Source organism: Poromitra crassiceps (genome assembly GCF_964638095.1).
Source record: "Poromitra crassiceps genome assembly, chromosome: 9".
NCBI classification, from domain to species: Eukaryota; Metazoa; Chordata; class Actinopteri; order Beryciformes; family Melamphaidae; genus Poromitra; species Poromitra crassiceps.
The window spans coordinates 37,647,489-37,671,683 of NC_139630.1; the positions used below are offsets into that span (position 1 = coordinate 37,647,489).

Sequence of the window (24,195 nt, forward strand, 5' to 3'; positions counted from 1 at the left end):
GCCGAAAGCATAACTAGCTTTTCCCTTTCCTTCTTTCTCTCTCTCTCTCTCTCTCTCTCTCTCTCTCTCTCTCTCTCTCTCTCTCTCTCTCTCTCTCTCTCTCTCTCTCTCTCTCTCTCTCTCTCTCTCTCTCTCACTCACACACACACGCGCGCACAAAACCACAATTGGCTTACCCCAGGTAACCCCTCTGAGTTGTCCCTAACTCTTTCATCGCATTCCTCCCTCCGCCCCCTCTCTCCCGGCGATGCCAAAGAAATCAGTGTTCAATATCCCTGGTAAAAAACAGCCTGCAGCCTCCTACGCACTGCGATGGAACGGCCCTCTGGATTACGCTCTATTGACTTTGGAAAGGGCTGGGAAAAAGCCAATGGGTACTTGGAAGTTGAAACTGAAAGAGGCTCCCAAGTTAAATACTGTCTTAAGAAGTAGGCGGCTTTTTGACATATGGAATCAAGAGCCGGGTTGTTTGTTGTTTTTATGGTCTGCAAGTGATGGAACAACGAAAAGGTCTCCGTTAAATATAGAGCACATGTGCATAGGGGTCACTGGAATGATCGCACATAGCACTATAGTTATTGTACGTGTTATTCTGTTATTCAATAGACGGAAAAACCGTGTTTTTCAAGCCAAAAACACTCGGCACTCAGAACGGATTAAGTCCGTCTACATGCTGCCCTTTCATACACAAGTCTTGCGCAAAATACTACTTGGAATACATTTTGTGGCTTTGAAAAATATTATTATTTGACTTGTCTTATCTTGCATTGGGGAATGCCCGCTTTTTGATGCTGCTTGCCTTGCAAGAGAAATCAAGCCAACTTGACTAAGATGAACTATATTGAAACCATATTCACATAGAATGCTGTCATGTGCTGTACTTTCTATGAAGGAAGATGGACGTGCCAAGAGTCAAGATTTTTATTGTCACTCCGTCGTACAAGTACGCACGTGTGAAATTCTCATGCTGTAGGCTCTGTTACAGACAAGGTGCTGTAGGCTCCGTTACAGACAAGGTGCTGTAGGTCAAATAGGTGCAAAATCACAGCAATCACAACTACAACAACAATAGTGCAACATAGTTAACTAGGGCAAACCATTTATTGTCACAGTAGCAAATGATAAGAGAGGTGACGATAAGGGTGAGTATGGAAAGACATAGTTTCTAAAGCTTCTACTGGAATTCAAGCATAGGTCTAGTCTGCTGATAGTTATCTGCTTTAAGTAGCTGGCAGCATAGGCCAACTTACGGTAATAGCCACAGTCATGATTTACTAGCATTTTGTCTGATGTCTGCTCATCATTTCCAAACCTGGAGGGGCTGTGCGTTTCCAAGTGCAAGCACAGTCTCCAATTACTTCAAATCTGGGCATGGAAACATCAATCTGATCCATCAAATATCAAATTCCATGCATCCCTATAAGTCTCACCTGTCCAACGAATAAGTTCAATGCTTACGAGAAGAGAAGCACTTGATATATTTCTCTTATCGTGCAAGCGGGGTTTCCAGTGATGAGGTTGTTAAAATGTCTGCAGCACTAAATCAAGCGCACCTCAAGTAGTTCAAATACACCAAACCATACTGAACTTTTTGAGAGGCACCACTTCAGCGACCAGGATATTGCATGTTTTGGGTTGGGGTTCCTATCACGGGGAGAACATTCAAACTCCACACAGAAAGGCCCTTTTGACGACCCCACCCGGGCGGTGGGCACTCGAGGACATGCGGACGGGCACGCACTCCTTCAGCGCTCACAGCGTCCCAGGTGGGAATCGAACCCAGGACCTTCTAGCTGTGAGGCGACAGCGCTACCACTGCGCCACCGTGCCCCATCAATATGTATTTTTTTCATCCCACATTTGCATCTCTCTATTTCCGTGGTTCTATATTTTTCTTAGAGCAGTGACGGACTTATTTTGCAAGTTATTTCATGATCCTTCTAGATGCTGCAAAATATCATTTCCTCAAAGCATTGAAGGCAACCAGTGATTTCGGTTTGAAAGCAACAGCAAAACGATATTAAAGCATTGTCTTCGCTTGAACATTACATCATACTCTTGACAGTAGCAAGATACCAAAAACATGACCCTGAAGTGCAGACAATCAGTGCCCTCAGAGACGGTGAATGATGTCACCATGTGAACATCTTCACACAGCTTGACAATAAAGGATTTAAAATACATTTTCACATGTTAATCTCCCTGTGTGTGTGTGTGTGTGTGTGTGTGTGTGTGTGTGTCTGTGTGTCTGTGTGTGTGTTTGTGTGTGTGTGTTTGTGTGTGTGTGTGTGTGTGTGTGTGTGTGTGTGTGTGTGTGTGTGTGTGTGTGTGTGTGTGTGCGCGCACGTGTTTCCCCAGTGTCATTTTGGTCCACATTGATTGAGAATCTGAGAGTTGGCAAAATCAACCATAACCTTCAACATTATTCACTTTACATATAATCAATCCTGACAACCATGGGCTGAGCAGCTTTGCTGTTAGTCATACGACAACTGTTTACCTGCTGGACTCATTATATGTTCGGACGGTTTTCAAATTAAGTTCATTTAAGTTATCGAACCGAAATCCAGTCGTCATAAATGCATATTGCTAGCTTGTTCTGCATGATGCTAACGTCTGTATTTAAATGACATCATCAAAGTTCGCCAACACTATGATGTCTTTTCCCCGTGTGTGTATGCGCTCATGCGTTCCTTTGGCTTATTCCCTTAGTTGACGAGCATGTTTGAGAAGGTGAGCGGATCCAACCGGCAGCTGGAGGACGAGATGAGGGAGCTGGCCGACAAGAAGGAGAGCGTGGCTCACTGGGAGGCTCAGATCACAGAGATCATCCAGTGGTGAGACACGCACGTCACACACACACACACACACACACAAAGAAGAGTGAGGCCCAGATGTTTCTGTGGTCAGGGATAGAGACACGCACACACACCAACTTTCATACACACCACACAATACACAGAGTTGGCTGACAAAAATTGACCAATGGGATACAAAAGCTTGCTTAGTTTCTGAGCTGTACATTTTAATTATATTTGCTCAAGTTTTAGGCGTTCGTGAGCACCTCTGTAAGAGCCGGGTTTGTGCACTGTTGTGACTTTTGAAGCGTAAATGCGTTTTTCTTTAAACACGATTTTCAGAAAACGCTTCAAATGTCATAAAACCGGTCCTCATTTGTGAAGATTGTCTTGCTGAACACACACCTTGCTGTTTCATAAACTTTTGCTAACCACAGACTTTATTTCATGCATTTAACCGAAATTCCCATACACATATATCCCGTTGCCTTTTCCCGCATACGAACCAGCAGCTCAGGGACTTCTGGGTAAGCCCACAAAAATACGTCATCCCTGCAGTACTCTCTAAAGGAATCCCGTTACTTTGTCAGAGGAAAGCTTTTAACTCATTCAGGGCCAATGACGTCTTTGACGTCTTATCAGGAATAGCCCAGAGGGCCAATGACGTGTTTGACGTGTTTTTGTTTTTATTACTGCAGGGCGTAGTTAAAACACTTCCCCAGCCTGTCACATGGTATCAGGTCCCTATCATCTAAGACAACACGTGAACAAACACATACCGCAGCTGTTGTTTTGAAATTGAGCAGGAGGAATATCAGAAAATGGATAAGGAGCTTGCCTTGTGCAGACAGGAGAAACCCCATTGAAACGCCCCTCGCGCGCTGCAGGAGCTGGTCGCTTTTCTGTGTGCCAGCCTTCCTGTGTGCCAGCCGGAGAAAACCGGAGAAAGTAATCCACAGATGCGTTTGATCATCGGAGGAATGAGGAAATGATCGATCAGCAGTGATCAGAGGGCGGTGAGGACGTGTTGAATAGCCGAGGGGAAAACGGCAACGATAGCAGGAAGAATATGACAGGGGGAGACATGGACGAGCAGCACACGAACAGCTAGGCACGCAGGCAGAAGCCCGCTGCCCGTTCTCAAGAGCTTCATGAAATCGCTGGACTGCGTGCCCTCCAGTGTAGTGTCTCTGCTCCACTGTTGCTCCTGGCCAATCCCGGCACCACAGGGCGTGGTTATTGCTTATCCTATGTGGGGTTAGAAATCACGCAACGAAGGGGGATCGTGTGTGTGTGTGTGTGTGTGTGTGTGTGTGTGTGTGTCTGTCTGTCTGTCTGTCTGTCTGTCTGTCTGTCTGTCTGTCTGTCTGTCTGTCTGTCGGTGTGTCTGTCTGTCTGTCTCTCTGTCTGTCTGTCTGTGTGTCTGTCTGCACACTCACTCACACTGCAGTATTGTTGAATGTAAAAAAAAAGCACTTCATGTGTATATATATATATATATATATATTTATTTTTTTTCATTTGTGTCATAACGAATAGTATTTACATGTCTGATGTCAATACAGTTCAAAATAAAAGAATTGAGAGCGAGTTCTGCTTGAGAATGTATATTTTACAGAAATTGCATTTGCTCCTGTTTGTCATCTGAGAGAGAGACATTTTGGGTGAAAACAGGGTGTATATAAATGGATATAAGTAGAGTACAGAACATGCTAAAAGCTAACTTTTTTTTTCCTGGTGAACCCAGAGACGTACATCTTCATTTTGAGGTATTGCAAATCACTCTGGTGCTAATAGATAATTTACTGTGGGTCTTGAAAGATGACCAACAATTATGAAAATCTTTGGCCTGTGCTAAATATTGGCAGTCCTAAACTGGCCCTGAATGAGTTAATATGAAGGAGCTACAGCAGGAAATAGAGTTATATCCAGGCTCCGCCCGGGCCATGGAAGTTACATAGTGCAGAAACAGGCAACCAGGGCATGGAGTGGGAATGATAGAGGCGCCATTCTCCCTATTAGAACTCAGGGTACCATCAAAATTATTTAGAAGCTGTTTAAAGTAAAATAGTTACATATTGGGCCTTTAATATATGAACCGCAAATTTACCCAAAAATGTACTTCAAATACTCATACAGAACTGATATGTACATACATGCTAGGGCACTCGAAACTTATATACACACACAGTGCGTGCGCGCGCACACAGACAGACACACACACACACTCGTGCATTCTTCCACGATGTCTAGCACTGTATTGGGTTCCGCTTTAGAGTATAACTGCAGCAATTCCCACATACCTCCGAAGATCAGAGCTACTTGACCCTCCCATCCTCTCAGATCACTTCCCATTGCAGCTGACACCTCGCCAGCTGCTCCGCTTCCCTCTGTTGGACAAGCCTGCAGTCTTCACATAGCATGCATACCACACACACACACACACACACACACACACACACACACACACACACACACACACACACACACACACACACACACACACACACAGAGGCATACATACGCCAATGCACATGCACACAAATTCCACACAACATGCACACTTAAACATTCAGCCTGGAATGTGCTTTGAGAAGAATTCAGTGGTTGATGTTGCCCCCTGGCTGACATGTTGTGCCACTGCAATGGATGAACCAGGAGATGAAAAATATGTAGTCCTCTTACCAGGGATTTTTCTTCTTTTTCTTTTTCTTCTCACACATAATAATAATAATACATTTTATTTTTATAACCCTTTTTTAAATACTCAAAGACACTTAGCATAGTATACAAAAAAAAAAAAAAAACATGAATGACTAACAGTGGAAAAAGATGGAATAAGAAAACCCTTTAAATGTGCATGAGAGAGGGAGTGATGATGTTTGAGTTAAGGTCAACAAGAGTTCATGCGTTCATCACACACTGTTTATTCTCCATCAGTGCTGGGGATTAGTAAGGTGCCCAGAGATACCTGAAGTGTGTGTGTGTGTGTGTGGTAAGAGGTTAATAGCACGGAAGTGATGATGCCTGTCGGGTCACAGCTGTCTTAACGGCAGTCTCTATATAATGGGTGTGTTTGTGTTGTTTTTAATTTGGCCTCCTGGGGGGGACGTTTGTACAAATATGAAGACAATTCTACAATGTTGATGCTCATTTTAAAAAGTGGACATTCCGGGGTTACCTTGTAATTGAAGCAGAGGTAGCATAGAGGTCAGAGGAGCACACTCTTCTGTCCCAAAAGCGGGTAATGTAAGTAATGCAAAGTATATTTGTGTGTGTGTGTGTGTGTGTGTTGCAGGGTGAGTGATGAGAAGGATGCTCGGGGTTACCTGCAGGCTTTAGCCACTAAGATGACAGAAGAGCTGGAGGGACTGAGAAACACCAGTCTGGGAGCACGGGCCACGGTGAGACACACATGCACGCTCTCACACACACACACACACACACACTGTCTCTCAGACATTACTCTACGATTATAAATGGTAGACAATAATAAATAATTATTATTAGTCTCAATGATTTGAGAAACAACATTACATTATTGCATTTCCCCCTCTCCTACTGTATATCAACATCTTAATCAACTATAGTGGATGCTCAAAGTGAAATTAAATGCTCCAATACTGGCAATATGCAAGTATTCTATGATTAGCGATTGTGGAAGCTAAAATTGTGATGTGTGATTTCTATCTTTGATGAATGATTAATTGAAAAACCTTATTTGGCATTAATTTAATTTCTTTGATTTATGTCGTGCGGGCAGAACAACTTTACAAGAACATCTCAACTCTAGAGACATTCACTAACTTGTCTTTGTCTGTCTCTGTGTCTCAGGACATGCCTTGGAAGATGCGGCGCTTTGCCAAGCTGGACATGTCGGCCCGGTTGGAGCTGCAGTCGGCCCTGGACGCTGAGATCAGAGCCAAGCAGAGCATCCAGGACGAACTAAACAAGGTCAAGGCCAACAACATCTCCACAGAGTGGTACGTACACTTTACAACAGTAGCTACAACAGTAACGCTCATGTCACACCAATCAAACATTCTCCAACAAGCACGGACAAACAGAGATAGTTTGTTTGGTGTGGCATGGCTGTCTTTCCTCGTTTGGAATAGTTTGGAGATGTTTGATCAGATTTGACATGTTCAATCTTTATCTGTGTTTGCCCATGGCACACCACTCAACCATTCTCCAACAACTATGAACATTATTGTTGGCAGTTGTGGGAGAATGTTTGATTGGTGTGCCATTTTCCTGTGATTATTGTGGTGGGATTAAAGCTTGATTTTACCATAGCCTTTTTGAAAAATTGCAGGGCACTTTGCGTATGCTTTGTAATTTTTCACAAAATAAAAAATGTAAGCATTGATAGAAATTAGACAAAGTTGTGAAAATGTGTTTGCAGTGTTTTATGGAAATAGCAGTTCCAGTCCTTTTTTTTTGGTTTTGCATCAGTGTGGCGATTGGTCAAACCTACAGTACAAGCCCTCTCCAAACCTTTTGATAATCCTATGCATTTATTCTCCCTCGCCTCCCAGTAAACTGCAGGAGGTGGAGAATAAGAACCAGGACCTCCTGGCTGAGATCGACAGACTGAAGAAGGAGACCGAGGAGCTGCGGCTACGCAGGGGTGAGACTTGAAATATACAAGTGACCTTTGACCTTTGTGTTTTCACTCCAGCCACCCGGAGGCATAAGGCCCCTGCACTACTACTGATGCAGAACAAAGGGGCTTTTACTATCACTACCTCTGTACTAGATGGTGGTGATGGTGGTCATGCTTCATTTAATGAACACATTCGTTTTAGGGATGGGCATCGAATTTCGAATTTTCGAATAATCGTTGTTATTATGAAGGTCGACTTTTATTATTGAAAGTCGAAATTTGTTTATTTTATTTTTTTTATTTTATTTTTTTGTGTGAGTGAAATGTTGCATTGTCTCCCCTGATTCTAAGTATAGTCGAATCGCTTGGTTTGAGCAAGTAAAACAATTTTTATAAGCAACCTCTCCTCTCTTCATGGGATTTCATCCGCCATTCATTTTTCCATAAACCTTGCTTGAAATGCTTATAAAAATTGTTTTACTTGCTCAAACCATGCGATTCGACTATGCTTAGAATCAGGGGAGACAATACAACATTTCACTCCCACAAATCTTTTTTTTTTTTTTTTTACATTTTTTTTTTAATTTTCGAATTTCGATTAAAAGTCGACTTTGGCCAGCGAATTTCGAATAGTGTTTTTGCTAGAAATGCCCATCCCTAATTCGTTTCAGACACAATCGTTTGAACTAACATCAAAAATATCATTGAATGTTACCACTGATAACATTACAGTTTCTTTCTATACTGAATGGATATTGCATAATGGAAACATTCACTTTGAAGATTATGGCTGTAAGTGGTCATTGGTGCTTAGGTTGCAACCAGGAACCCCAAATTAGGAATTTACCCAGCACATTTGAGCGATATAGCCTACGTATTGTTACTCTGGTCATGTGAAACACCCCCTCCTTCCTAGAAATAGTCCTGTGACCCATTTAGTTGAAGAAACCCTTTGATGTTTTAATATCCCCCACTTTACCCTGGTTGTGTTATTGTGTTCCGTGTCTGCAGGTGTCAAGCACCAGGATTCCCAGAATTCCTTCTTGGCTTTCCTCAACGCCCCCACCTCAGCCCTTGACCAGTTCGATGTAAGTATCCATCTCTTAGCAACACTTCAGGCAGACAAAACACACAGGGCTCTGATGAAGTGTTATTTCACCTGAGCGACAATCTATTAGCCCTGGTTAAAACCATCCTGATAGCATGCTCTCATATTCTGTTCCGCTCTACGTATCAGTCTGGACTCTCAAGATGTCCACAGTCATTTCAGTGCGTGGGAGTATTGGCCTTGACCGCCAACTCCTTCAGCCTATCAGCGTCGCCAAATCCAGTCCTTCAGCCAATCAGCGTAGGATCCAGTCAAATCCAAATCCACTCGGAAGAACGTTGAAATCGTCTTTTCCGCTGAGAAACTCTTGTTCTTATGTTATTGAGTCTATTTCTGCAATAACTGCACTTATGGCTGTGTAAACTCTACAATGGTTACTGCTTGTTGCTTCGGGAGCCACCATTACTGTTTTGCCAGCAGTGTCCCTGATTGGTCGGTTACGTTGTCAACTACCAGGTCCCTGATTGGCCCGTGGACTTTGATTCATTCTAAGCTAGTAAATCACTATGGGTCCCCACTATGTTTTTCCTTCATTTATTTACTCTTTCATTTCTTCTATTATTTCTAGATCTGCATGTCTATAAGTTGCATCTCTGTTCTTTCTTTATGCTTTTATAGTTTTTGTTCACATGCATTTTTCAAATCTGTGTTTTTGTTTTGTCTTTTTGGTTTCTTCTTGCTTTCATGCTTTGGTACACCAGGACTCTTATTCTTCATCCTCGTCCTCTTTAATTGAGTTTTGGGAAGACGTAAGTTGCTCTCGGCTAGGCAGAGCTCTGTGAGCATATTCACTAGCTGAGAGTGTGTGGATCTGTGTACGTGCATAGATGGTGTGTGTGTGTGTGTGTGTGTGTGTGTGTGTGTGTGTGTGTGATGAAGAGCAGATGCACTGCATAAATGTCCATCTTGATAAGCCATTTAATCTAGATTTAAAATCATATCTTTTGTCGTAACAACTGGAAAAATCTGCAAATGGGGTGACACAATTTCACTTGCTTCCAATGCATATCAACTAGTTTCAAGAATGTTCATGAATTTGAAGTGATAGTATCTTGACACTAGCAGGGTGATCTGCCTTACAGTATTTCAAGATATTGCATCAGCTTCACTGGAGGAAACTGACATTATCTCACCCCGTTGACAGATTTTTATTTTATTAGCACTAACAGAAATAGGAGAGTTGAATATGCATGCTAAGATAATAAGAATACTGAATACAAGACTAAACGTATTTATTTTTATTGATCCTTTATTGAACCAGGAAAGTCCCATTGAGATGCAATATCTCTTCTGCCAGGAAGTCCTGGTCAAGACAGGCAGCAAAATAAGGTTTCATATAAAATACAAACAGAGGCAAATAACACCACAAAAACATACCAAAAAACACAGCAAACAAGTACAAAACCTACATGTGAAGAAAACGTACATGCCGCCATGTCTTGTGAAGATGGACAGTTTTTGCAGTGCGCTGTCCTTGTCCTATATACAGTACTATGTGGATGCTAGCCAGTTGTCGTAGGCTAGCGGGCTACTTGAATGGCTCTGCCTCGGCTTTCTAGCATTAGGGCTTGGCTTCAAAACAGCAGACAAAGTAGGTAATACATGATTAAAATATATCTCTTTACATCTATTCCTTTCTGCAGTCAGAAAGACAACTTGCGTAGTTGCTGTGCTCCGTATTGACTTTCCCAGCTGTTCCCTTCCCCCATCGCCATGTGTCTTTCTTTGAGTCATCACTTCATCAAACTCTCCAAAGTCTATCCTTTATAGCGCCATCTAATGAAGGCTTATGTTACCCTGTTCATGTTTTTGTCTCTCTCTCTCTCCGTCTGTGAATGTTTGTTTTGAGCTTTGTTAGACGGCCTCTCTGATATTCACTCATGTCTTTGTCTGTCTCTGCCACTCTGTCTCTGCCTCTCTCCTTCCTCCCACTGAAGCGCTCGCCATCCGTTGGCCCAGCTAGCAAAGGCAGACGTGTAAGCAGCACCATCACTGTGCTCTGTGATCGCTGTCCTGTAGCCCCAAACTCTCTCTAAATGTCTTGTCCTTGTCGCATGGGGGTTTTGAATGCGTACTCTATGTGTGGCTGTCTGGTTGCATGTTAAGAGCTTTGGAAAATGGCTCCCTGCTTTATGAACGAGTGTACAAGGTAAAGGCATCTTCTTTGCTTTTGATTGCATGGGGAATGTACTGCCCTGTCCTCCTTCAGTGTATGTGCTTGATTTGATGTCCCCGTGTGTGTGTGTGTGTGTGTGTGTGTGTGTGTGTGTGTGTGTGTGTGTGTGTGTGTTTTCTTTTGAGTCTTTAATTTAGCTTGGTGAATGGCCATGTATGGTGTATGGGGTGCGCTTGCGGTGACTCTCAAATTAGCATGGTCAATGGGCTGTTACGTGTTCCCCTGTGTTTTGATACATGGTGTACAATAAAGTTGTGGTTTGTTTTTCTATGTAGTAGTGGATATATCCACATATCTGGACCACACATTCTGTTGAGTCTTTTTTCTGTGTGTGTGTGTTATTGTGCCTGCCCCTCTCCCTAAGCATGGATGGTGCATCCCCCCTGTCTATTCTGTTCAGCTGTCCAACACAACCACTCCAACTAACACTCCTCTTCCCTCCCTTCTTTCTCTCCCTCCTCCTCCTCATGTTCTCTTCATTTCCTCCTCCTTGCTCTCCTGTCTCCCTCCTTTTTTTCCCTCTCCTTTCTCAATTCTCCTCTCTTCTGTCCTCCCCTCCCTCTCTCTCTTCAGGTGGACTCTATGGATAACTTCACCCCCTCCAACACTCCATCCCGGGAAGAGGACCCTAAGTCCCATCTCAAGTCTCGGTCGCGTTCGCCCTCCATGGCTAGCGATGTGGAGCCCATAGAGGTCAGACGAGCCCCAAGTCCGGGCAGGAAACTTACTCTTTTTTTTTAATCTACAGTTCACAGTGTCTGCCAGACACTTCCCCTTTTCACAGTACAAAAGGACCTTTGAGTGATCATTGGTTACCTGCTTAAGTTGCTTCTTGATAGTCGCAGCAAAACATTACTAGAATTGGTTGTAATGCAGAACAGGCCTGTTATCAAACATGACATCTGCATGTCTGGCATGTTGAAGAACAAGAATATGACCGTTCGAACGTATGACCACAACAGCTCAATTGACAATTAACAATTAAGCCGTTAGCTGAAGCTTCTATTCAGAGCATCTCACATTAACTGCAACTGCAGGAGAAGTTGAGCCTTGTGAATCGCAAGTAACCCAATAATGGACCAGTCCAATGGCCAACAGTGAGAAAGAACGCTGAGACAGAGAGCATTTAACTGAACTTGTCCCCTCACCCCCGACCTCTGACCTCTCTCATAGAATCTCTCGTCCTTCTTGGGAAAGCTTTGGCCCGGGTGGCTTTTAACCATGTGCTTTTATCACTAATCTATTTGTTGGAAACTCAAAAAATGCAGGCGATTTACAGGAATGTGTGTGTTGCTCACTGCTTAACGTTTGTTATGGCTTCTGTCATGCAGTTGATAGACCATCCTCCTCGTACGGTGCAAACCCCTACCATGCGATCAGGCGGGTATGGCAGCATCGGACGCTCCTCACCTAAGGTTGGACATTTCTCTGCGGGTCACACGTCATGTAGCAATGCCACCGACAAATGACTATACTTCATAATAATCATTGCTTCTTTCTCTCTCGCTCTCTCTCTCTCTCTTTCTCACTGCAGCCCAAAGCCCACCAGTTTGTGGTGAAGTCATTCAGCACGCCCACTAAGTGTAACCAGTGCACTTCCCTCATGGTGGGTCTCATACGCCAAGGCTGCACCTGTGAAGGTAAGGAGACGGAGAAAGGAAGAAGCAGAAGTGAAGGAAATAACTTGGCATTGAGGTGGTTGGGGGAGAGGATGGTTCATGTTATGGTGTTTAGCTGCTTGACATGTGCATGACCTAAACTCATCAAATATGTTTGGAGCTCATCATGTTGTGCATTATTCTACCAATTATGATAAAGCTTGTCGACTCGAATGCAATTCTATAACAAGCCAAATACCTAGTTTATTTGACCCAGAATTATTTGTTTTCTCTTATTTTATTCTAATACTAATACAAAATATATGACATTGAAAAAGTAAAACTTTAACATCAATTAGACCTTTTATTGTTTCGAAAGAGCCGATCCTGCTCTTATTTCAGTCGAATTTCTATACAGACACAGGTCAAACGTCTCATGTGTCTCCCTTTTCTCCTTGTCCAGTGTGTAACTTCTCCTGCCATGTAACGTGTGCGGACAAGGCTCCAGCTGTGTGTCCCGTGCCCCAGGACCAGACCAAGGGCCCGCTAGGTATCGACCCCCAGAGGGGCATCGGCACCGCCTACGAAGGGCATGTCAGGGTAAGTGTGGCTGACAAACGCCTGGGTTGTCTTTGGACTTTGACAAAGTCTTTATCTATTTCAACACAATGATCAAACAACCATGCAGACATACCCATGAGAGGTGTCCACCACAAAACAATTAATGGCAGAAAATTTAAACAAAATGGGACTTTTTAAACCATAGTGGGCAACTTGAGTTCTTGGTTTATAAACGTTTATGTATCCTCCATATTTTAATGAGATATTGAATGAATGATCACATCCTAGATTAGATACAATTGTATTTCCAACACATTTAACATTGCTTGAATTGTGTTCCATTAGGCCCCCACCTGGGTATTATTAGTGGGCATTTTGACTACGCTCTTTAAGATTTGTTCAAGTGTCAGTAAACTGTGTCTCTTCTCTGTGTCTGTCCCAGGTGCCCAAGCCAACAGGCGTGAAGAAGGGCTGGCAGAGGGCGATGGCCGTAGTGTGCGACTTCAAACTGTTCCTGTACGAACTGGGAGAAGGAAAGGCCGTACAGCCAAGCGTAGTGGTCAGCCAAGTCATAGATATGAGGTAAGAGAAGTACAGGGCATGATTCTGCATGATGGTTAATACCACAGCTGTGGACAGAACTGTGAACTGAAGCACTGTATCAACATAGGTGTACAGCATACCAAGAGCAAACGGCACAAGAAGGAAACGCTTATAAAGTACATGTGTATACTGTATTAAATGTGACATGCTCCTTCATATCTGCCCATCCATCTCATTCTGTCATCCAGGGACGAAGAGTTTTCAGTCAGTTCTGTCCTGGCCTCGGATGTCATCCACGCCAGCCGCAAGGACATCCCCTGTATATTCAGAGTACGTTCTCTTTGACAGTATTACTACTGTTTGTGTTTCCGCCAATCCATCAGCTAAGCATGTCACTCCTGTTGCTCATTTCTCTAAAGCTGTGACTTTACTAGTTCTTATAGCAGTAAGTAAATGTGTAAAGTACATCTGTTGGTAACTGCTATGAAAGCCCTCATACCCTTCAGCACATTTCTTGATCGTGACCCAACATGCTCCAGTACTGCCTCAGCATTGTACCCATAACCACAGTAAAGAATGCTCTCTTTTGATCCTGGTGGATCAGTCGTCCGAGAGGCACATATCATGTGTCTGAGATGTCCTGCGTTTGAAACCGAGCCATGGCCTTTGTCGCATGTCACCCCCCCCCTCCTCTCTCTACCCCAGTCTTTACTGTTTCTCTCCCTTTAAAACTGCCTAATAAAGGCAAACAATTCCCCAAAAAGCATAGTTAAAAAACAAAGTGAGAGGAGTACACAGGGATTGGTTTTGGTCGCATTAGTGCAGAGAGACATGCAGCAGTGAGCCAACAAGAAGAAAAATACTACCTGACATCCAACGTGGCCTTTCTACCTTCCCCCCCTCGTTCCTCTCCTCAGGTGACGGCGTCCCAGCTGTCGCCCTCCAGCAGCCACAAGCCCTCCATCCTGATCCTGGCCGACAGCGACCAGGAGAGGAACAAGTGGGTGGGCCTCCTCAACGAGCTCCACCGCATCCTCAAGAAGAACAAGCTTAAGGAGCGCTTCGTCTACGTACCCAAGGAGGCGTACGACAGCACCCTGCCACTCATCAAGACAACACAGTCTGCTGCTATCATAGGTGGGCACTGCGGGGCACATGCACATTTCCATTCAAAAGCACACACGTGCACACATGCAGCACAGAGCCAGTGGCCTTTGACTTAAAGCAATACTCCACTTGCTTTTGACCATGAAAATAGCCTGAAAACTTACAGTTAAACATGTGAACAGATTCAACAGCTCCCGTTACAGTGATTTGAGTTTTAGTCCAACGTTTTAGAACTTAATTTCACCAAATGACATTTTATATTGATAAAAGAGAACATAGCGGATGAATACCACGAAGGAGAGGTACTTCCTGTTTGGGCTGACTGGCTCTACTACATCTATTTGAGTGTAAACCAAGAATAGAAATGCAAAATGACTGACCCAGGATGACTTTGTTGTCTTAAAAGCGGGTTCTTTTGTTGCATAATTATGTTTATGTTTCTATTCTGGTTTTCATGGCGGTCAAGTGCCGAATATTGTCAAAACCATGTTAACACCAAGTGGAGTATTGCTTGAACTCAAAGGCTCTGTGCTGTATGCATGTGTGTGCGCGTTCTTTCTCCTTTTTTGTATGTGCGCGCTAGGAGAAGTAACTTGTCTACATATGCAAGCTAAAGCAGTCTAATTTAAATGATGTTAATGCTTATCTAGATCCCAGACTGGCACACAGTCTTCCCATAGACCAAAATGCTCTCAACCGTTCTGTATGCAGTCATTATCTCAAAAATAAATCCTCCCTTGTTTGTGTATTTGCTGCAGAAAATGGCCATTACGGCTGAACCTTCATCTCTGTATGACATTATTTTGGCCATCATTGCTCCCCGCTGAATTCAGACAAGCAATTACATGTGAGAAAGCCTCCAGGGCTGGCAGGCAGTCTGACACCGTGTTATGGAAATAGAACTCAGCAGATCGGAACATTTTCTGCACAGAATGCCCTTTTCTGTCTACCGTCTGGCACTGAAATAGCCGTCTCAGCTGTCTCCCTCCATTCCTTCTGCCTTCAGATCACGAGCGTGTCGCCTTGGGGAACGAGGAAGGCCTGTATGTCATCCATGTCACCAAAGATGGTAAGATATATGTCATCCATGTCACCAAAGATGTCAAATCCACTTGAAAGCTTTGCTTCCTGTTCTTTGTCCTTGTTCATCTATTTTTTTCTCTCTCTCTCTCTCTCGTGCCATTTTGAAAGTCTCGGCGTAGGACATTTGATAGAGTAATAGAGTAGGCTGACAGTTGGGCTGGGCGATATATGGACCAAAAAGGCTGAATGGCGATAGACACAATATATATATATCCGTATTTTCTACGAAGTGGCTAAATGTTCCAAAGCCACATGTGAGATGCCACAAGCACTTTTATTAAAACAAGACTGTGATCAAAATAAAATGCAAAGACAGGCTTTCCTTCCCTGACTATTGGTGCTTTCACAACATATTGACACAATGAGACTTTAGATAAATAATCATCTGTAATGTGGACATAATCTACTGTAAGTGCATAAAGGCAAATAATAGAGCAGCTAGAACAGAAAATTGCACCACTTTACTTTATTAAACCAGGAAAAGACAACATTTCTATCCAAAGTCTAAGACGATATCTAGTCTCGTATTGCAATATAGATATAATATTGATATATTGCCCAGCCCTACTGACAGTGACATTGCCGTTTGCATTGGTGTTACCTTTGTTCCCTTCTCTATCCCATCATCATCATCCATATTCCCCCTCTCTCTCTCTTCCACTGTTCCTCTCATTCCCTTTGGTTCCTTCTCTTCCACCCTCTCTGTCCCTGCCCCCTCCCACCACAGAAATCATCCGGGTGGGGGACAACAAGAAGGTGCACCACATCGACCTGATCCTCCAGGAGCAGCTGCTGGCAGTCATCTCCGGCAGGAACCGGCACGTGCGCCTCTTCCCCACGCAGGCGCTGGACGGCCGCGAGACCGACTCCTACAAGCTGGCCGAGACCAAGGGCTGCCAGGCCATCGTCTCCGGGCCCGTCCGCAACGGTTCGCTCACCTGCCTCTGCGTGGCCATGAAGAGACAGATTATATGTTACGAGGTGAGGATGAAGAGACAGATTATTAGTTGACATTCAACAATTCAACTGTATGTTACGAGGTGAGGATGCTGGGCTATTGCTTGGTCTGTTCAAATATTTTGTGTCATTGTGTTTGTTGGGCAAAAAATTTACAGCCAAGAACCTCTCATCACTTGTTGGCTAGTTTAACTCATTGAGTGCCATGGACGTCCTTCGACGTCCAATTAAATAGTGACGTAGAGTGCCACGGACGTCCTTCGACGTCCAATGCGTTTTTTGACGGTGGGACGTCGATCAAAGCCTTCCGCAGCTCCTGTACAACTATAGTAGCTATTGGAGGTCTATAACCTATTTTACAGAACCCTTAGGTGGCGACAGTGCTCTCCAGATTACAGAAATGTCAGGAATACACAGCCTGAAATAGCCTTGATGAAAGAGAACCCGCTCATGCTGCATTCCAGAGCCATGTAGATTGTTCTGGCTGCAACTGACGGTGCGTGCGAACACAGTCAATCCGCGCACACAACTGAGTCCTTCTGCCTCTGTCTGTCTGTCAGCATAGTTTCTCCACATGATTAGCCGCTAGAAAAGCAGCAGCGCGACACTGAAAAGCCAAACCTTTCACTGCAGTCCGCGTGTGGCTTCTCCATGTTGCGCTGCCTGGGAGGCGGCGCTTCCCAGGCTTCCTAGACGCTTGGTGCGAGGCTGTGTGTTACTAGTGTGGGGAGGAGTTTTCAGCTGAGGGGGGGGAGGGGGGGAGGGGGGGTGGGGCACGCAGGGCAGGACACAACTACACCACATCACTACATCAGAAAATATTACCGTATCTAGAGTCAGTGAATGTGCTTGAAATGCTGCATTTCACAAAAGGCTGAATATCTCAGCTTATAATTTGAAATGCCTGAAAACGCTGAAAACAACCTATCTTCTCCGGCTCATAACTAAAGAACGGAAAATGGTATCAATAAACTTTTTTTTGCTGATGATACAATAGAGTCTCCTTGTTCTTTTTGCGTGTTCGGTGTTTACATAGTAATATCACACAATATTCTGTGGGCCTCGAGAAATCACTGAAAACGCTCTGAAAACTCTGGCACTGGGAGCGTCCGTTCTCCAAAAGTGGCTGGCACTCAATGAGTTAATGAACAACATAAGGCAACACTACAGAGTATTTCTAACATTTCAACATCTTATTACGGTAGTTGACATTCAACTCTGTAGATGTTAAACAGATCGTTATTGTTCAGTTTGTTGTTTCATCTCACGTCATGTCATCCCTCCTCTGCAGGTGAATAAGAGCAAGGGACGCCATCGTCGGCTGCGGGAGCTGCAGGCTCCGGGGCCCGTACAGTGGATGGGTCTGCTCGGCGAGCGTCTCTACGTGGGCTACCAGGCCGGCTTCACCCGCTACAGGTACTGCACCTGTTTTTAAACTGCCGTCAATACAGTAGAGCTGGTCTTTGGTTTAAGAACAAAAACAAAACAAAGACCAGCTCAAAAACCAGACCAAAAAAAGTAAACGCAACAATCTCAATGTAATACATATTTATTATGTTATTACATTAAGATTTTCGTTTAGTTTTGTTCAAGCATATCTGATTTGTCACATCAGCCAACCTAGCTTATTTCCTGTCCGCTATTGTAGTAGCAAAAAAGTAAGCTATAATTGCGATGGTGGTTGTGGTTTTGTCCCCGTGCAGCGTCCACGGTGACATGTCCCCGGTCAACCTGCTGCACCAGGAGGACCACACGCTGGCCTTCATCTGTCAGCAGGGCCTGGACGCGCTCTGTGCCGTGGAGATCTCCAGCAAGGAGCTGCTGCTGTGCTTCAGCGCCATAGGGGTGTATGTGGACTCCCAGGGCCGCAGGTCGCGCCAGCAAGAGCTGATGTGGCCCGCCGTGCCCGTCGCTGCCTGTGAGTCCAGGCCGCCGAGTTTTGTAGAGTGCTACCACATAGAAGCAGAGTGCACATCCAACCTGTTTTTAGAGTGCTACCACATAGAAGCAGAGTGCACATCCAACCTGTTTTTAGAGTGCTACCACATAGAAGCAGAGTGCACATCCAACCTGTTTTTAGAGTGCTACCACATAGAAGCAGAGTGCACATCCTACCTGTTTTTAGAGTGCTACCACATAGAAGCAGAGTGCACATCCAACCTGTTTTTAGAGTGCTACCACATAGAAGCAGAGTGCACATCCAACCTGTTTTTAGAGTGCTACCACATAGAAGCAGAGTGCACATCCAACCTGTTTTTAGAGTGCTACCACATAGAAGCAGAGTGCACATCCAACCTGTTTTTAGAGTGCTACCACATAGAAGCAGAGTGCACATCCAACCTGTTTTTAGAGTGCTACCACATAGAAGCAGAGTGCACATCCAACCTGTTTTTAGAGTGCTACCACATAGAAGCAGAGTGCACATCCAACCTGTTTTTAGAGTGCTACCACATAGAAGCAGAGTGCACATCCAACCTGTTTTTAGAGTGCTACCACATAGAAGCAGAGTGCACATCCTACCTGTTTTTAGAGTGCTACCACATAGAAGCAGAGTGCACATCCAACCTGTTTTTAGAGTGCTACCACATAGAAGCAGAGTGCACATCCTACCTGTTTTTAGAGTGCTACCACATAGAAGCAGAGTGCACATCCAACCTGTTTTTAGAGTGCTACCACATAGAAGCAGAGTGTACATCCAACCTGTTTTTAGAGTGCTACCACATAGAAGCAGAGTGTACATCCAACCTGTTTTTAGAGTGCTACCACATAGAAGCAGAGTGCACATCCTACCTGTTTTTAGAGTGCTACCACATAGAAGCAGAGTGCACATCCTACCTGTTTTTAAGCCAGGCACCGGATACAAGTACATGTGAAGATGGAAAAAGTGGATATTATCCGCACACTGGAGTACAGCTCCCTTCATCAGACCCCGTGTTTGGGTGGAAACGTTGATTTTTATAATTTTGTAAAAAACACAGTAACATGGATTAGAGCTGCAATGAATTTTCGTTTAGTTGTCCACTATTAAGTTAAACGCCAACTATTTTGATGAGCGACTAATCAGTTTGAATGATTTTTTAAGAAAGGATAAAAAATCTCTGATTCCAGCTTCTCAAATGTGAATCATTCCTGGTTTATTTACTCCTCTATGACAGTAAACTGAATTTCTTTGGGTTGTGGATAAAACAATGCATTACGGACGTCATCTTGGGCTTTGGGAAACACTGATCGTCATTTTTCACCATTTTCTGACATTTTATAAGCCAAACAACGAATCGAGAGATAATCGACACATTCATCGACAATTAAAATAATAATTTGTTGCAGCCCTAACATGGATAAACTATGGGGATAAACTGGGTGTCAGATCAGGTTCATCACAAATGAGCAGATTATTTTTAAATACAAAACAAGGAATTACGTCAAACCATCACATAGCATGTAATGCCATGTAGTCTATATACATAGCATGTAATGCCATGTAGTATAATATATACACCAATCAAAATATACAGACCATATTGAAGAAATACACAAAATAAGCAGAAATATAGGGACAATGTTACAAATGGATCAACAAAACCATACCAAAGACAGACTGAAAGTGATGTCCTCTTTTCTCCAGGCTACAACGCCCCCTACCTGTCAGTGTACAGTGAAAACGCTGTCGATGTGTTTGATGTCAACACCATGGAGTGGATCCAGACCATCCCACTCAAGAAGGTCAGGGCTGTGGGCTGATGGTGACATTATTGAACCTTCAGCACAAATGAGAGAAATGTGTTGTGCAGTGCAGTAGATGATGACTTGATTCTGTGAGGCTTTCTCTGGCTCCACCTGCTGGACTGAATTCAAACTGACCGTCTTCTCTGATGCCCCTGCAGGTGCGACCGCTGAACGTCGACGGCTCTCTGAACCTGCTGGGGCTTGAGACAGTCCGGCTCATCTACTTCAGAAACAAGATGGCCGGTAAGAATGAAGACATGTGTCTTGTGTGTGGCGTCAATGCACTCATTCACCCTTGCAGGGATCAAACCGATGACATCTCAGATACAGCACAGTCTTTTTAACCAGTAGGCTCAGCTGTACTGCCACCCTTCTACTATTCATATAATATAAAGCAGAAAAGCCATTAAAATAATTCTACAAACTTCGCCTAGTCATTCTCAGGCCAAGCTACAAGATTGTAGCTAGTGTGTTTACATTTTTATTTTGATTAAAATATTATTTAACTGCATATTGTTATAGAAAATAGAGGAGAAAATAATCGATAGCGATACATTTATTCTTCTAGTTGTACCGATTAATTATTAAGCACGCAATATCTGACAATACAAAGATTCTCAGATTTGATCTCAAGGCACAACATCTCATCAAATGGTGGTCTGTGGATCTACTATGGATTTAATTAGGTGTCCTTGATATGAAAAGTAAACACATGCTGTGTTTTGTTTTGTTGTGCTGATGTTGCAGAGGGTGACGAGCTGGTCGTGCCGGAGACGTCAGACAACAGCAGGAAGCAGATGGTGCGCAGCATGACCAACAAGAGACGCTTCTCCTTCAGGGTGCCGGAGGAAGAGAGGCTTCAGCAGAGGAGGTAACAAGTCGCTCCACACTTCATGATGCACACCGCTCACTATTCACTACTGCAAATCACACTAGTGCACACTTCACCATGCACACTGCTCACTACTCACTACTGCAAATCACACTAGTACACACTTCACCATGCACACTGCTCACTATTCACTACTGCAAATCACACTAGTACACACACTTCACCATGCACACTGCTCACTATTCACTACTGCAAATCACACTAGTGCACACTTCACCATGCACACTGCTCACTACTCACTACTACTCCTGACTTTTTACGTTGATCTACTTTTCCACACAAGCCAAAACTGATTTGACAGGCTTTTGTCTGACAGTTCCCTATTGCTGTTGTTCGTATTCTGTTTTCCAATCTATTTATCTTCTTGATTTTTCATTTGTTGTAGTTCTGCCTATCTTTCTTTGTTTCTTTCTTCTTCTGTTTGTTTTGATGTAAGTTGTTTTTAATAACGTTTTTTTTTTTGCAATTTTATTTTATTCCAGCTGGACAAATTGGCATCTCCTCTTTCTGTTTTATTTTGTTTTTCTTATTTTTTTTCTGGCATATTCTTCATCAAGCGAAACGTGCTTGTTCCATTTCCTTACTAACTTCACTACTAGCCATTGGGAGTAGGAAGGAAAAGTTGCGACAAACGGACAATGTCTTTGTCTAAACTGCATAGTCGACACTAGAAGCTACAAATCACCTTTACAGCTGCCTGCCAGTTACACAACCTTGCAATGGAGGCAAACCCGCAAACACAATCTTAACCGTTCCACCACACAACTGAAGTGCAACCTCACAACTATGTGGCTAAGTGGTTGTTCACAGTAGTATGAAAAGCAAATGGGAAACCACACTCCTGTGCTCACTGCCCTAAATGTACAATTCATATATTATGGAGGAGCGTTCTAGTCGAGCGGGCAGCTGAAGGCACATTCAGGTTCCCTCAATCTCCCTGCTGTGCACCGGTGCACTCCGTCTATTGCAGGACACAATGAGGGTAGCCTACTTTTAACCAAGTATTTGTGCCTGTACTCCTCTGTGTGTGTGTGTGTGTGTGTGTGTGTGTGTGTGTGTGTGTGTGTGTGTGTGTGTGTGTGTGTGTGTGTGTGTGCGTGCGTGCGTGCTCTCAATACAGAGAGATGCTACGAGATCCAGAGATGAGGAACAAGCTGATCTCTAACCCCACCAACTTTAACCACGTGGCCCACATGGGACCAGGAGACGGCATCCAGATTCTCAAAGACCTCCCCATGGTATATTTTATACTATATATGTATGCACAGTTGCACACACAACACTCACATAGATGCAGACATGTACATACATAAACACAGACGCACACACAACATCCTGAAAGACCTGACTATTGTAACACATGCACATGGAAACACAAGTGGAAAATAGCACACACCAAAACACTTAACATACAAAAAATATCAACACACGTGGCTCACCGGTTAGCACGCGTACCACGGAGGCTCTGCCCTTCGCGCGGCCGACGCGGGTTCGAATCCGACCCGAGGTCCTTTGCCGCATGTCATCCCCTCTCTCTCTCTCCCCACCTTTCCTGTCTGCCTACTAGCCTATCTAAATAAAGGCAGAAATGCCCCCCATAAAAACACACACACACACACACACACTGCAGTTGTTGTGTTTGTGTGTAGACCTGCTGCTTCTATAGGAGTAGTGCCACCTCTTCCTTCCCCTTGTCCTGTGTTGTACAGCAACAGAAGAATCCATGTAGAGAGATAGTGGCTCCACCTGACCCTTGTTGCTCGCCTGTTTTGTGTTTACACTTAGGCTGCCTACACCGCATGTTACCATGCATTTATGTGAGTGTGTCAGTCACGTGTGCTTATCGCGACATATTTGTCTACGTGTCACTCTGCACCCTCCTCATCCCTGTCCCCTGCACTGCACTCTGTTTGTGTGTGTGTGTGTCTCGTGTGTGTGTGTGTGTGTTTGTTTGTGTTCTGCGTGTGTCTAAACCAGAACGTGCGTGTTCAGGAGACTCGCGCCGGCTTCAGCGGTTCCGTCAGCATCCCTTCCATCACCAAGAACCGGGCAGAGCCGGGCCGCTCTATGAGCGCCAGCAGTGGACTGGGCATCCGTAAGTACCACGCCCCCATGGAGCCTTTCACCCCCTAAACCCATTCTCTTCACTTTATCACAGCAAGGCAAAGAGTTCAACCTGCCGATCACAGCGACTGGAAGATAAAAAAAAAAGAAGAAGCTATTAATCATTCTAGCTGTCAAATAGCCTAGGGTTAAGGATAGGGAAGAACCTCTGAAGGCTGGTTAGATTTCTGCCTTGGCTAGTGGGTGTGAAAAAAAACCGTAACAACAACTTAAAATTAGCATTTGCAGGGTTTTAGTTGGTGGCTGTGGTTTAGTAAGTTTATCACTTTGACCTAATTTGACATTAGAAAATAGATATGATTTACAATTTACAATATAATAAATAATATATATTTTATAATAATAAAAGCAACAAAAGTGCCTGTGTCATGCTTCTCTGCCTTCTTTTGTCCGCTGTCTGTTTTGTGCTTCTCCCTTCTTGATAACATCTCCCTCCTCCTCTCTCTTGCTCTCTCTCTCTCTCTCGCTCTCTCTCTCTCTCTCTCCAGGTTCGTCCTCTCAGAACGGCAGTGCGCTGCGTCGGGAGCTGTCAGGAGGAAGCTATGGATCCAAACGTCAGACCATGACCTCTCCCTCCGAGAGCTCCCTGTCCTCCGGAGGCGGCATGGACTGTGGCGACGCCCCTCTCTCCCAGTTCGACAGAGAGGTTAGTAAAACACGTCCAAACTCTCCATCTGACTCCAGCAGGAGTTTTTGTGTCCAACACTGAAAGAATTAGTGTAATATTCCTTACTTTACTGAGAGGGCATACCGTTTCAGAAGGGTCCTAGTAGGAACCTGACCCCTTATAATCTTGTCTTAATGTCATACGCCAACTTCTACTAACTGTCGAATCAGGGCAAATCCGATTGGACAAATTGTGCTATGGCTACTTCATAGATTTAAATGTTAATGTTATGATCAGATATTTTCTCTC

General features: G+C 44.0%; 1 protein-coding gene across 1 annotated transcript in view; it reads left to right on the forward strand.

The window, feature by feature from the left end:
* The window catches only part of cdc42bpab (CDC42 binding protein kinase alpha (DMPK-like) b), a gene marked incomplete at its 5' end in the record, with an annotated part of 116,929 nt that overhangs the window by 84,816 nt on the left and 7,918 nt on the right, over window positions 1-24,195 (forward strand). The window contains 23 exons of the mRNA XM_083643465.1: window positions 2,713-2,837; window positions 6,097-6,202; window positions 6,633-6,781; window positions 7,337-7,428; window positions 8,416-8,492; window positions 10,450-10,488; window positions 11,262-11,381; window positions 12,020-12,103; window positions 12,223-12,328; window positions 12,750-12,886; window positions 13,290-13,429; window positions 13,639-13,720; window positions 14,308-14,527; window positions 15,504-15,566; window positions 16,308-16,561; window positions 17,829-17,953; window positions 18,241-18,455; window positions 20,163-20,260; window positions 20,422-20,506; window positions 21,011-21,134; window positions 22,276-22,393; window positions 23,133-23,250; window positions 23,768-23,925. Coding sequence (XP_083499591.1) covers window positions 2,713-2,837; window positions 6,097-6,202; window positions 6,633-6,781; window positions 7,337-7,428; window positions 8,416-8,492; window positions 10,450-10,488; window positions 11,262-11,381; window positions 12,020-12,103; window positions 12,223-12,328; window positions 12,750-12,886; window positions 13,290-13,429; window positions 13,639-13,720; window positions 14,308-14,527; window positions 15,504-15,566; window positions 16,308-16,561; window positions 17,829-17,953; window positions 18,241-18,455; window positions 20,163-20,260; window positions 20,422-20,506; window positions 21,011-21,134; window positions 22,276-22,393; window positions 23,133-23,250; window positions 23,768-23,925 — 2,835 coding nt within the window. The remainder of the gene's footprint in view (window positions 1-2,712; window positions 2,838-6,096; window positions 6,203-6,632; window positions 6,782-7,336; window positions 7,429-8,415; window positions 8,493-10,449; window positions 10,489-11,261; window positions 11,382-12,019; window positions 12,104-12,222; window positions 12,329-12,749; window positions 12,887-13,289; window positions 13,430-13,638; window positions 13,721-14,307; window positions 14,528-15,503; window positions 15,567-16,307; window positions 16,562-17,828; window positions 17,954-18,240; window positions 18,456-20,162; window positions 20,261-20,421; window positions 20,507-21,010; window positions 21,135-22,275; window positions 22,394-23,132; window positions 23,251-23,767; window positions 23,926-24,195) is intronic.